General features: G+C 44.1%; 3 protein-coding genes across 9 annotated transcripts in view; 1 reads left to right on the forward strand and 2 right to left on the reverse strand.

Annotated features, from left to right (window-relative positions):
- LOC106580849 (heterogeneous nuclear ribonucleoprotein L) lies at nt 1–8,569 on the reverse strand. Of its 3 annotated transcripts, XM_014162330.2 has the most exons (14): nt 8,277–8,569; nt 6,827–6,945; nt 6,195–6,432; nt 6,015–6,100; nt 5,577–5,673; nt 5,399–5,471; nt 2,520–2,555; nt 1,994–2,065; nt 1,432–1,703; nt 1,218–1,339; nt 871–1,072; nt 713–770; nt 516–623; nt 1–405 (listed from the first exon to the last, which is right to left on the reverse strand). In XM_014162330.2, the coding sequence occupies exons 1-14, from the start codon at nt 8,490–8,492 to the stop codon at nt 347–349; spliced, it is 1,758 nt and encodes a 585-aa protein (XP_014017805.2). In that variant the 5' UTR covers nt 8,493–8,569; the 3' UTR covers nt 1–346. The 3 variants fall into 3 exon arrangements, with proteins under 3 accessions (XP_014017805.2, XP_014017806.2, XP_014017807.2); XM_014162331.2 differs by lacking the exon at nt 2,520–2,555; XM_014162332.2 differs by lacking the exons at nt 1,994–2,065; nt 2,520–2,555.
- LOC106580850 (uncharacterized) overlaps nt 7,258–13,141 on the forward strand; it is a 25,447-nt gene continuing 19,563 nt past the window's right edge. For both annotated transcript variants that reach the window (XR_006760971.1, XR_006760972.1), the window contains exon 1: nt 7,258–7,366. The gene's annotated coding sequence lies outside the window, so the exon portion shown is untranslated. The remainder of the gene's footprint in view (nt 7,367–13,141) is intronic.
- Nucleotides 9,164–13,141, reverse strand: part of LOC106580853 (serine/arginine-rich splicing factor 7) — a 5,017-nt gene continuing 1,039 nt past the window's right edge. Inside the window, exons 3-9 of one of the 4 annotated variants that reach the window (XR_006760974.1) lie at nt 12,802–12,984; nt 12,266–12,346; nt 12,130–12,168; nt 11,875–11,919; nt 11,689–11,781; nt 10,504–11,175; nt 9,164–9,613 (exon numbers count right to left, since the gene is read on the reverse strand). Coding sequence is in view for 2 of the 4 variants with exons in the window: in XM_014162338.2 (XP_014017813.1) it covers nt 9,562–9,613; nt 11,689–11,781; nt 11,875–11,919; nt 12,130–12,171; nt 12,266–12,346; nt 12,802–12,984 (496 nt within the window). In the remaining 2 variants the exon portion in view is untranslated. Of the gene's footprint in view, nt 9,614–10,503; nt 11,176–11,688; nt 11,782–11,874; nt 11,920–12,129; nt 12,172–12,265; nt 12,347–12,801; nt 12,985–13,141 lie in introns of all 4 variants that reach the window. The other 3 variants (XR_006760973.1, XM_045703634.1, XM_014162338.2) reach the window with 3 other exon arrangements.

A 13,141-nucleotide genomic window follows, 5' to 3' on the forward strand; every position in this document is an offset into this window, starting at 1 on the left:
CACTACTTGAAATTGAGTTTTATTTCTTACAACTAAAGAAACTCTCCTTCCTCTAAATACAGACAAATGGTAAGCAGCAATAAAAAAAAAAGGGAGAGTAATAAAAGATGTGAAACAATACAAAAGCTTTTCCTTGTTCATCCATCAGGCATAAAAACAATTCAAATTATCTGTGATTTACCAGTTCTCACACACCTTGCTTTTATGAGCTCAATATCAAAGAATTAGGACAAATCGATATGACTGCGGACAAACTCACTAACGGCCTAAAACACAAGGTCAAAATAGGGGTGAAGACTGTAGGGATGACAGTTTGTGGAACATTATCCATGATCCTGGAGGCCATTTAGGTTGCATGCTGAGCGGTAGAAAAGCACAGCTTGAGGGTGTATGGGTACGGGCCAGCTGAAGAGAAAGACAGAAAGGATTAGAAAACTAAAAACACCCATCACCACACCATTTGAATAAAACAGTGATCTTTTTTTAATACATAGGGTTGGATCTCAAACACTTACTTGCGTTCTTCATCTGGTAGTGGTTTATCATGGACAAGGCCTCCATGGCGTCGTTGATGGACTCCCACTCCAACAGCCCTGATGAGCTGCGCTCACCTGGACCTGCACCTGATAAGACAGTCCAATTCAGTTTAGCACCACTGTTATGCATACCAAAGAGTATGTAGTTTCAAAAGGAAGCTCAAGTGTACACTTACTCTTTCCTGTGAAAAGTTTGATGTTTGCAGGGGCTTTGACACCAACATCTTCACAGATCTGAAAAGAAAACAATCAATTGATTACTTTTGTAGGCATGTTGGTCTTTATTTCACTGCTCCATACATGAAGTGGTTCCCCGGTGTGCTTTGGGACTCACCTGAGTGAAAATCTCGACGGATGAGTCTGGCTGGGCGTTGAAGAAGTGCAGGACATTGCTGGGGTGCTGAATGCGGTTCTTGGCAGCCTGCTCTGGGGAGGTGAAGCGGTTGTTGCGGGAGCCGTGGAAGTCCTTGAAGCTGGTGCTGCCGTCCTCCAGCTCATAAGACTGGCCAGGCATGATGGCCTGCTGTTTGGACACACTGCAAAGGGAAAAGAGCATTAAACTTAACTTATAACAAGCCACACAGAACAGTCACTAATTATGGCAAGGCAGCGAATAAGAATAAGCTCCAACTTTAAATGACAAGGCACTGAATGAACAGGCGTTTCAGATAAACATCTTACCAGACGCTGAGCTTCTGTCCAAACAGGAAGTTGTTGTTGAGGTGAGTGATGGCCCGGTCCACAGCGTAACAGTCTCCCATCTCCACCATGGCTGCTCCTGGCTTACTTTTCATAAACTTGACCTGAGGTAAGGGACCAGATGCATGGGGTCACTCAATACCAGCAGCCTCTTATTGAAATAACTGCAATGGCTTGCCCTCTTTCCCTCACTTACCCGCTCCACATTGCCGTAGAGACAGAAAACATTAAACACTTTGTCAGCGTTCATCTTGGCAGGCTCCAGACCGTAGACCATGACTACAGGGGAGTCTGCGTGGGCACTGTACTCGCCGGGGGGTGGAGGGGGAGGGCCGTAGCCAGGTCCCCCGCCGTAGCTGTGTGCCCCACCTCGTCCCCTCATGGGAGGACCCATGCGACGGCCCTCGCTGTAATGTGGGGGTGGTGGGGGGCCATAGCCGCTCTCATCGTATCCATGGTAACCACCCGCTAGGAACACAAGGGACCACAATATCATACAGGGGACATGGCTCGATGGGAACAAAGGATAGATTTTCCAAAGAAAGTGGTTAACCTCACCACGTGTAAAAACATCTGGTTTTGATAAAAGGGTGGCACATTCCATTACCAGGTGAGCTAAGAAAATTGACTACACCGCACCACTTCGCTGCCACTGTGGGGTACCCATTTTTAACCCACCATCTGCTCCTCGCAGGTGAATTTAGTGTGAGGAGAGCACTACATGGGCCAGCACGTGTGTGTGGGCCTAAGAGCCTTACCGTACTCTGGAGGGTGGTCTCCCAGCAGAGCCGGCGCCCTCACACGCTTGTTGGGGTTGGCACTCCCATCTTCTGAGAGGTGATAAAGGCAGGAGGCAGGAAAAAAAAGGGAAGAGAGAAGAGCGATAGATAAATTGGCAAGAAACAGGAGACATGACAATGCAGCAGCGGATGTTGAATTAGAATTAAGGATAGCACACAAGAAAAACACATCTAGAGAAAGCACACTAAGCGTAATAACTACTGAATATTAATAACACCAACAAGACAAAAAAATAAAAAATAAAAAAATAAAACTACATAGTACTGTATATCTACAGGTTCAGTCATGGTATTCAGATGACAAAGGTGAAAAATGTATCTTGAATTCTCAGTTTAAACAAACTGTCATTACAACAGCTAAGAATGAATTAAACGCTAACAATCCTGGAAGCTAGATACATCCTCCATTTTAAATCTGTTAGCATATGGTAGAAGGGAGAATGAGGTGGGTGAGAATGAAGCCAACATAAGTTTGCAAACACACCTCCAGCATTGCTCCCATTGCCATCAGCTTCTGCATCTGTACAGGTACACATCTCATACACATTAAATTCAGGCCAGATTAAACACACTCACCTACACATGGATAGTTGAGAGATTAAGAAAAACATCACTGGCACATTGTAGAATGTTGAAACAGTCAAATGTGTCTAATGTAAACTATTTGAATACATTCACAGTCCATTATCTTCCTATTTTAACTAGGTTATACAAATAAGAAAGCGTCACATTTCAATTCTGTCTACAAGTCTCGAAAAATGAAAAGAATACATATAGCCTCCTAGTGGAGAGCCACCCAAACACCAGCTTTATTCAGACAAGTCTTCAACGGAGGACAAAATGCCCACAGGGAATGCACTACAAGGCCACCTTTGAAATATGGTGGCACTGAGAACAGGGGGAGTGGAACACCATATAAATACAGAAAAAGAAAGAAAAAAAAACTTTGAGGACAATATCACAATATCTTTTTGAAGACATCCCGAGTGTAAGAAATGGGAATGTGTGTTGTGTAACAAACTGGGGATCAGTTTACTTACAGCATGGATATATTGAAGGACAAAGATTGAGGCTGGAGACATTTGCTGTTATTTGGCAGTGGGTCCATTACTGCTCTCCGTTTTCATTTAAATCCTTTTCATCTTTTACTCCACTCCCCTTTGGAAGAACATTTCCACCTTTGGTTGGATTTCTGGCCTTTTTGTGGCAATTTCCATTGTGGTTGGTGGTCCACTCTCCAAGTGCCTTATCGAACACACTCCTTGCCAATGGCAGGCCGCAAAGCAGCCATTTGGAACATATCAGACCTGGGTCCTCATTAGGCGCAAATTGCCAGACCTGCGTCACATGGAAGGTGTTACACAGGTACTAAAAAGGTCAAATTTCCACAAGAGAGCTGCATTCAGAAAAAGATGGAGAAACTAAACAGGGATGCATGTTGCAAAAACAGTATAGGGAGGAAAGGAGGGGGGGGAAAGAGGCAAAACAGAACACCCGACTCCATGAGGTATGCATATATGAGGAGAAAAATATTGTCTGTCTGAATGTGCGTATGCTTGTTCATGTTTGTAGTGTCTTCATCAGTTGTCTGTTGTATTCCTTCCCATGTGACTGGCTACAGCCTGACAGTGACGGTGGGAATCATCTATGGAGTCAGTGCAGCAACAGGAGCGGAGGGTTTTGAGTAGTGTTTGATGTGTTAAACACCAGGAGCAGGGCACAAGAGAGCAAAACCACCTGCACCACCAAAGGCAGGCAGGTACAGAGAACAGGACTGTGTAGTCTTGAGCAACTGGTTTGGATCAGTATGGTTCATCTGTTTTGTGTTTGTGTGAGCATGCTCGTCACTACGGGTCTCGATGTTGTCTTTATAAGGTGGGTCTCCTGTGGATGTGTATCAGTCAAAAAGCTTCCATGTCAACAGTAAGGTGATGACTTGCAGGTGAGATCTGGGTGATGGCATGTTTCAATGTGTCAGGCATGTCTTGCTGGGGTCTCAAAATTGGGAGGGTGTGGAAAGCACAGCTTAGTGCCAATGTACCAGCAACCAAAACTCCCCATGGAAAATGTGTCATGCCATAGAAAAGGTATAGGGGATGTCTTCGTGACTTTGGAGCTATGTTGTTGCGGCACGAAGGAGATGGATTGGGGAGGGGGGGAAAATGTCAGTTTATCAAAGCATGTCTGCTGCCATGGTCTTGCAGTCTATCCATCCCCAATGTCCTAAGTGTTCCTTCTGTTTGGTACAGAAAGTGGATGTGTCCTTATTGAAGTAGGAGCGGTGGAAGTTGAGGTGGTGTTGAGAGTAGTGTTGACGGCAGGAGTAGTGTTGGGAGTAGTGTTGATGACGGCAACAATGTGTCTCCGATGCATATATGGAAATGTGTTGCTCCAACATGTTCCGACGAGAAGCTAGAGTGGCTGTTTATGTTCAATGCTTAAAGTAGCCTGTATAGATGTACAGATCTATACATTGACGAGTGCACTGGGAATGAAAGGAGCAATTGGCTGTTGGTAGAGCAAGCTTCACAAGAGACTCAAGTGGGTAAACAGGAAGGCATTTTTGCTCAGACTGTCTAGTCTTACAGCTTGATGTATCCATGGGCAGTGCATCAGATTGGTTGCCATTGCAAAAACAATAGAGCACTCAATATATTTTTACACAGGCATAACATCACCGTCTATCAGACATTGCCGAGAGGCCATCAAGCAGGTATTCAGACAAGTAAGAACTTAATGGATCAGTGGCGAGATTTATGAGCAACATCCTAGAACACTTCCTTATCTCACATTTAATGAGTAACAAATGACTGTCGTCAAGTAGTTTTACTACGAGTCAGTCGTCGCCAAACTAGAAAAGCTGCAGGACCTTGATTTGGTACCCGTAGTGACTATGCATCTTTAGATCTGATAGCACTGGGTTGAGGTTAAGGAGTTTACTCAGGGGTGTTCCAAGCAAGGGCGGAATCCTGTTTTATATTAGGTGTGCAACTAAAAGCCTTGAGCAATAACTGTAGTCTCTAGTGAAGAATACCTGGCCATTCAGCTGCTCCTTGCATCCCTAGCGTGTCTGGCTGTGTGACGTGCAGTACATCACCAGAAGACCACACCAGCACTTCAGTCATAATGCCACTGAAATGGAGCCCCATGCCAGAGTTAACTGTAATTTGCTAAACCAATATAACAGCTGGAGAGAAGGATACCAACCCAGCCCTGTGAACATTGATCTGGTTAAAGGAGCATTTCCTGTGCTCAGTGGCATTACCCCTGAAGGTCTACCATCCAACCCCCCTTCCATCCCCCACAGTGGCAGTAAGGGTGCTGGTATTGTCAGCGAGGACCACAGATGGCTGTGTGCGTTACCTTGACCACTCAGGTTGGGGTTGGTGTAGTCCCAAGTGTCCTGGTCATTCTTGAACACATTGAGACGAGTTGGCTGTGGGAGAATATACAAATTCATTCCAAAGCAAAGCATTTTTTCAAGTCCATATCATGGAACACTAGAAGCTGTTCGGGGCTATGGATGTGCATGTTCCTCTACCTTGGCATATTCGATCTTGAGTGTGCAGCAGCCAGAGTAGATGTCTGCCCCATTGAGGGAGGCCTTCGCCCTCTGTGCACTCTGCACTGAATCAAACGTGTTGAGAGTCAAGGAAAGGTCATGCAGACTAGTTCTGAGAACAGTACGTCGCACAGACACCATAACACGTTCCGGTAATTCCGGAGCTTATTGCACAAGCCCTTGTTTACAAGTCTCTTTGTGCTAGTAAAAATAAATCTGGTTAATCACTCATCACATACAACATGTGCTACAAACAAATGACATGATCCAGACTGCTGGTTGCCCGATTTGGTATGCAGACAGTATGTCAACTTAAAATTCCAGAAGTCTTAGTTTCACTAAGGATTACCTGCGGGCATGCAACTGATTCACAAAAAATACATAATTTTGAAAAATTAATTTCGCAGCAAAGGATATTCCACCATGGCCTGAACACCATTCTTCCGAAAGATGACAATCCTCTGGACAGGGCCGCAGTTATTGCAGACAGTGTAGAGCACATCCTGTAGACATAAGTAATTCAAATGATCAGAAATAATATTGAAGTACACAGCACAACAGAATGAACAGGTTGGGTAAAGGTGGCCAGCACTTTACCGTGGTAACGGGGTAGATTGGGTTCATGATGGTGAGAAGTAGCACATTGTTGACACTCCTAGAATCGTCCGGGTCGCCTGGCCGGGAGATCTTCTGGCTGGTGGAGTAGTTGACAAAGGCTGGGTGCCCGGAAATGTAGATCTGGTTGTCGTTCGCATACGTCACAGCAGTGCAAGACCCATTCAAATCCTCATACTCAACCAGGGCCTGCCGCTTCTTGGGCATAACAACCACATAGCTGTAAACAAAAAGGTTATATTAATAAAGGATGCATACCAAAGTCAAGAGGACAAAGTTTATTTGCTTTGACCCTCTGGATTGCTTCTGGGTGAGCAGGCTTGTTTCAGCTCGGATTCTAGCTACTCATCCAGAACTTGAGTTGAATCAATTGTGTTATAGATGTGTTAGAACAGCTCTGCAGAGGTAAAGACAGCCATTACTGGTTTAACAGTAATCAACTATAAAATGGTTGCATTGTGTTTGTGTGGAGCAAAATTGGACCATGAAATGTGTGCATTGTAAGCGAAGTAGTCAGGATACCAGTCTGCCTCTGCTTGAGCCATTTCTCGGTTTTTCGTGAGACAAAAACACATTTTTAAAGCAGACAGTCAATTAATGTGCAAATTCATCACCTAATAGCTCCAAACTCCTGCAGGGCCTCCACAAGGTCAGCTTCTGTAATGCCATCCACCAAGCCCCTCACATGCACAACTGGAGAGGGAAGGGTCTTATGTGGGTCATCATAGCCTTCCTGCAAAAAATAATGGGTAAACTTAATTCAAGCAATAAACTCATGTTTCCTGGTCAGCTCATAGAATGAGGCTAGCTGAATAAACTCAACTACATGGTAAAATAAGTTTATGAACTCCACCAATGGAGTTGAGCAGATACCAGGCTTTTTGTAATTCAGCACAGACTACATCAATTCGTCCAAGGTCAATACTTCGAAAAATGTAAATTAAAAACGCGTACCTTGTGTCCTCTGCAGTTAAGTGCCTTTGTTTGCTGAAATCCACTCCCAATAAACGTTAATCAAATACAACCACCGACTGTTTGCGCATGTGCCAATTGAATCGCAACGAAAACGGTGGTTGTATTTGATGTTTAATTAAAATGTATGGATTTCGGCAAACAAAAGCATGCAACCACAGAGGACAAACAAAAGGTACACGGTAAGCGTTTCAATTTAAGTGGTTTGAAGTATTGACCTTGGGCGAATCGACGTAGCCTGCTTTCTACTAAACTCCATTGCTGGAGTTAATCAAACTTCCTTCACCATGGAGTTGAGTTTAGTCTGGCTGGAAATATCAAATATCATGAAATAGGGGTAACTAGTCAGCAAAACATTCATGAGGAAATGTATTTTGTTAGCCGTAATATTACGAGAACGTTGTCTCAGAAGGTTATACATATTCGAGAAGTAGCAAATTCATTCGCTCGCAAGCTAGCTAACGTTAGTAACCGGCTAAATCAATGAACCCGTCAATTAATCTAGTTAGGTTTATTTAAAGTGATTATGGCCGATAAGCCGGTGTTTTGTTGGATATATTGGCACGGGTGTTAGGCCCGAGACGAAGTTAACACCAACTCGTGTTCGTTGGTTTGAGCCTGGCAAATTGAAACCACTAGGCTAGAACAAAGCAATAACGTTACGCTACCACTAGCTAGCTACCATAAAATATGGCGTGGCCTAGATTGCACACTCCCATTCATTTACAAGAAAAAAAAGGCTAACTAGCTAACGTTAGCTAGACAATGGTTGGAAAAAAAATATGAACAGAACAAGAGCCTGTTAACTAACTGGCTATATAGCGATATGTTTACTGGACATTTAAGCTAAACATAAAATAGACCAAAAGTTATTCTACAAGAAAAATACTTGTGGTTTTGTTTAACATCGTGGAACACGGGCGAGCAAGCTAGCACGAGCTAGTTAGCTAACGTTACTGGGCGCAATCAATTTTTGCAACGCCGCGTCATGAGTCTGAAATTGTTATTTACAACTAAAGGGTACATTTAAATGCATTCGTTTAAATTCATTGTCTTGTTATAACGCAGACGAAATCAGCATTAATTATTTACCGTTGCCATTCCGTCGTTGGTTTTTAGTCTTTTCGTTGCCCTGCCGCCTTCGTAATAACGGCCTGCCATAGCCATGTTGTCCCAGTTAAAAAGGTTGGTAGCGGTGACGGTGTGAAATGGACGGGAAAGTCCTGAAAAGTCACACATATGGGCCCGCCTCGAAGAGTCCGCTGCGGTTTCCAATTGGTCTAAAAGGCACGTCAATAATGTAATCATCAACTGACGACCAGTTAAAATGCACAAAACAAGTCTTTCTGAATATCTTCTAGTCAGAGATCAACCCACTACTACTGTATTGATCACTTATCTGTAAACAAGATGAACCATTTTATTTCTACAGTCAATACAATTTAAATTCAGGTGAGTGATCTAGGTAGTTACAGCTTTTTGAGAATGGGTTGTAATTAGTAAGGTTGAAAAGAGCCAAGATGACATGCACCAGTAGCACAGCAGTCTAAGGCACTGCATCTCAGTGCAAGAGGCGTCACTACAGTTCTTGGTTCGAATCCAGGCTGTATCACATCAGGCCATGATTGGGAGTCCCATAGTGCGGCGCACAATTGGCCCAGCATCATCTGGGGTAGGCAGTCATTGTAAATAAGAATTTGTTCTTAATTGACTTGCCTGGTTAAATAAAGGTTAAATAAATACAACGGACATCTTGACAATGGGTTATAAGTAAATAACCATGAATGAAGGAGTTGGCCACATGTCAACAAATCTTCCAAAAGTAATAAGGTGGGGCATAAGTTTGAAAATATAAGCTAATTAACTGCAAACCATTGTAGATGGGAAGCATATCATGTAATTTCCCTCTTCACTATTAAACATCTCCATGTAAGACACATTCTGTAGATGTTCTCAATATTTAAAACAAAAACACTGAATTAACGTGTCAAGATTTATTCCAAAATCTGCTACTGTCATAAGCCAGGGAAAGCAAAACTTCAAGTACAGCTCTTGAACACAATGCCACACTGAATATAGTATAGGAAATAAGAACAAATACAAAGTTCTGGTTCACAAATCCCACTTCTGAAATTAGATATTTGAACTGTTTTGCTAAAAAAAAAAAAAATTGGACATACGGGAGAGACATTTTAGGAATGTGACATCATGTAAGGCATGCAGGGTTAGATATAAAGCTAATCCTGTAGAGTAATTACACAGCATCAGAAAAGGAAGGGGTAGATTCTAATCAATGCAGGGAACAAAGACAAAACAAATAGCTGCAAGGCTAAAGCCAGTTGGTTGGAGGGGGATGGGGACGAGTTTAGTCTTCAAATCAATCTTCGCCTGGGGTGGGGCTCTTTTTCTGTCTTGGAGATCTGGAACGACTGAAACAGACAGAGAGGGGTGTAAGTACAGGGCAGACACAGCTTGTCCACTCAATAACTAGCCCGGCACCCATCTTGTCCCAGCATGTCCTCTCAATAACTAGCCCGGCACCCATCTCAGAACCAATCACAGCTCCAACACTGCTGGATGAACTCTGTCCCACTACAACCAGTTTGCCTTGGTTAAGACACTTTCATACTTTATAAATACAACACATTACAGCTTCATTGTATATCACCAACTTCCACGAATGATAAAACATGTAGGGAGAACCCTAATTAATTTTGTATAATTAAACCAACAAGTGAAATGTAAAGTTCCAGAGGTCAAGTAAATGGAGGAGCTGGGTGTTGAGAGACTGCAATGTTTTAAAGGGGGTTTGAGGTGCTAAAATCATCCCTTGCATTTTTACACAATGAGACAAAAGACCAGAACTTTACCAATGGCACCCAAAACCCTAAACAAACACTGACCAAATAAATGACAAGACTTTCCTTTTGCAAGCCCAAGTCTTTAGAATCCTACCTTGATATGGTAAACTATGCGCAGACAGTTACTTAAAACCCAAGGGAACAGCGCAAACATTCAAATAGGTTGACCTAATATACAGTATCAGGACAAGCCACCATCAAGGTAAGTAAATCAGCTACATGCTCCTTAGAAAATAAAAAAAAAAAACACTATCACTACACCCAGGATAATATGTAATGTATTCCAAATACTTAACACTCATACACCCACCCAGACAGAAACACACACACATACACCTGTGGATTCTGACAGTGCATGCTCTGTATAGTTGAATGTTAGTGTACAGTATGTTAGGGAGTATCAGACTATACGTCTGCGTTCTGATCATGAATGACATTGACTCTTGGGTTTTCGTTACCTTTGGAGACAGTGGCAGAAACAACATGTACAGAGAAGCGACGGATGCTAGAACTTGAAGACACACTCGGAGGGTCTTGAAGTCTGATCTCTCGTCAGCTCTCCTTTCTCACCCTCTCAGAAGCTAAGCAAGAGGCCGGGCTCTGTAGGGAGGGGGCCTTAACTGGTCGACTGAACTCGGCTCAGCGTTCAGGTCTGTGGTGCGTGGGTTCTGGGAGGGAGTGGGGTGGGTGGAACAACTGTGTGTGCGCGCGTAGGATGGATGTGTCTCGTCAAAACGTGCGTCGGACGACCTCTTTAACCAGCGTGGTGTAGGCTGATTTCTGGTCAGCCCTTGTTACCCTCCGGGAGGACGTTAACACCGCAAGGGATGACCCTGGTAAGTGCTTGTGCAGTCAGTCGACTCCCCACACTCTCTTTAAAAAAAGGCCTGCTTCGATTGGTCACCGGAGTCTGATCACGACAGATTTCTCTTTTGGGTTTTTGAGGTTCTCTCACCCTCTGAAGCTAATCAAATTGAGGCTGGATCTGAGGGAGAAGAGAAAAGAGAAGAGCCCCGCTCCCCCAGCCGTCACCCAAACAGCCCCTCTGTCTCGGAGTATAGGCTCATCAGCTCTGTGTGCGACTCTCTGAAGCTAATCAAGGTCTGGCCAGGTCATTCTAGGAGAGGGACCTCCAAGAGAAAAGAACATTAAAATCAGGTATTTGTAAAAGATAAAGAGGGGGGGGTTTGGGGGTGGGGCAGTGTTCCTCACTCTAGCTTGGGGTGCGTTAGAGTCCCTGACTATTTATTTTCGCTCCCCCTCCCTGGCCCCATCTCCTGCAGCAGCCATCTCTCTGATGAGTTGTCGCTCTGTGCATTCTGGAAGGTCGACTCAGCAGACTTCGGGTGGAGGCTGGTCTGAGGTTGAGGGGGCAGCTACCCACGACTTACCTGATCACACCTAGCCCTGTCTAACAGATGGCAGTATACTTAAGCTGAGTGAATGTGTGGACTGTCATCTTTGAAAAATGTGATTTTATGATTAAAAGAGGTGGGGGGAGAAGGGGGGCTTCCAGCACATTTGCAAAACAATATTCCAAATTAAGTATAATTAGCAGTATTGTACAATATGGGCTAAGTCATGGCATTTACACAGTGCAGTAACAGCTTTGAAGGTATGGGTTGACGAGGAAGAAAGCTTACCTATTCCTCTTATGGCTGGGAGAGCGGGATCTGGAGCGAGAGCGAGACGCCGAGCGACCTCTGGCCCGGGACCCTGACCGAGAACGGGAACGACTGCAACACAAAAAAACATGGGGGCATGGGATCATGAGACAGGTCTGCTTTCAAAGGAAAGTATTGTGCAACTGTTATTCCAAAATGGCTTACCTCCTAACAGAGGTCCTGGACTTTGACCGCACAGGGGAACCAGACCTATTATGGAAGGGTGAAGTGTTTTAAGAAAATGACATGTTTTGAAGCCAATAGATAAATTAAAACAATCATATGAATACATTTGCAGGAACAACAGGGGTGATCAAATAGGTTTGCCCAGAATGCAAATGGAAACTATACTTCCTATGAAACCAATAAAAAGAAAAAATGCAACATCATCATCATGCAGAATTACCCATAGACTCTTACCTCCTCCTACGTTTGGGATAAGATGGGGAGCGGTGCCTGCTGCTGTGTTGTAGAAGAGAGACCAGTATCAGCACAGGGAGAGGTTTGAATGACAGTAGAAAAGCAGGGGGTAGGAAGAGAAACCCTGTTGACTTACCGGTCATTGCTGCGGGAGCGGGATCGATAGCGGCTGCCACGTGACCTTGAGATGGAACGAGACCGGGAGCGAGAGCGTGATCTGGAATACAAGAAACAGTCTGTGATGTCTCTAATACAGGGTTTTTCTGTGAAAGGTTGGTCGCGAGTTATGAGAATACATCTATAACCACACACTATTTCTACTTCATTTGGATTGGAGGATGATTTGGGTCACGGGAGGACAGTCAATTTCTCATTTGGGTCTCGAGCTGAAAAGGTTTAAGAACCCCTGCTCTAATATGTAACCACAGTAGTGAAACAAAGAGGACGGCATTGCCCCTCAGCAGTAGAGACGAATCCAACCAGGTCAGCAAATTTTGTCAGTGTGTCATAGTTTTTCTCGACATAATACAGTGATATTTTTCTCACACCAAGTGATACTTTGAAGTAAATAGAACAATGTTGCATAAGGGGAAAACTACATCACCTGCCTTATGCAGAATTATGACTGCTACTGGCAGTATATCAGAAGCAGACATTGGGCAAGTAGAATACCTGCTCCGACGACCTCCTCCCCTCTTGCTGAAACGGTAGCAGTCATAGGCATAGTGGCCCCTGTCCCCACACTGGTAGCAGCGGTCTTGAGGGTCAAAGTGGCGGCGGCTGGGGCGGCCATGTTTGGTCTTCCGTGACATGCCAGTGGACAGCTCCACACGGATCCGAGAGCCGCACAGCACCCTGAGGTAGGGAGAGATGGCAGAGTTTTGTGATAACAGGGTAAGAAAGAAAATATTGTGTAATACTGGGCAAAGTCTGCAAGAGTAATGCCTGAATCACAATTCATATCCCAAAACTGAAAACACCACTTCAACCAAAATATATATAAACTGATGTG

Source organism: Salmo salar, chromosome ssa20 (genome assembly GCF_905237065.1).
Source record: "Salmo salar chromosome ssa20, Ssal_v3.1, whole genome shotgun sequence".
In the NCBI taxonomy this organism is placed as follows: Eukaryota; Metazoa; Chordata; class Actinopteri; order Salmoniformes; family Salmonidae; genus Salmo; species Salmo salar.

Excerpts from the sequence above, each read along its gene's own strand:
- LOC106580849 (XM_014162330.2), bottom strand. The coding sequence starts at position 8,492 with ATGATTACATTATTGACGTGCCTTTTAGACCAATTGGAAACCGCAGCG. Across the intron at positions 1,340-1,431 it reads TCTACGGCAATGTGGAGCGG|GTCAAGTTTATGAAAAGTAA; the intron begins GTAAGTGAGGGA and ends CCCTTACCTCAG. Across the intron at positions 1,073-1,217 it reads GGACAGAAGCTCAGCGTCTG|TGTGTCCAAACAGCAGGCCA; the intron begins GTAAGATGTTTA and ends TTCCCTTTGCAG.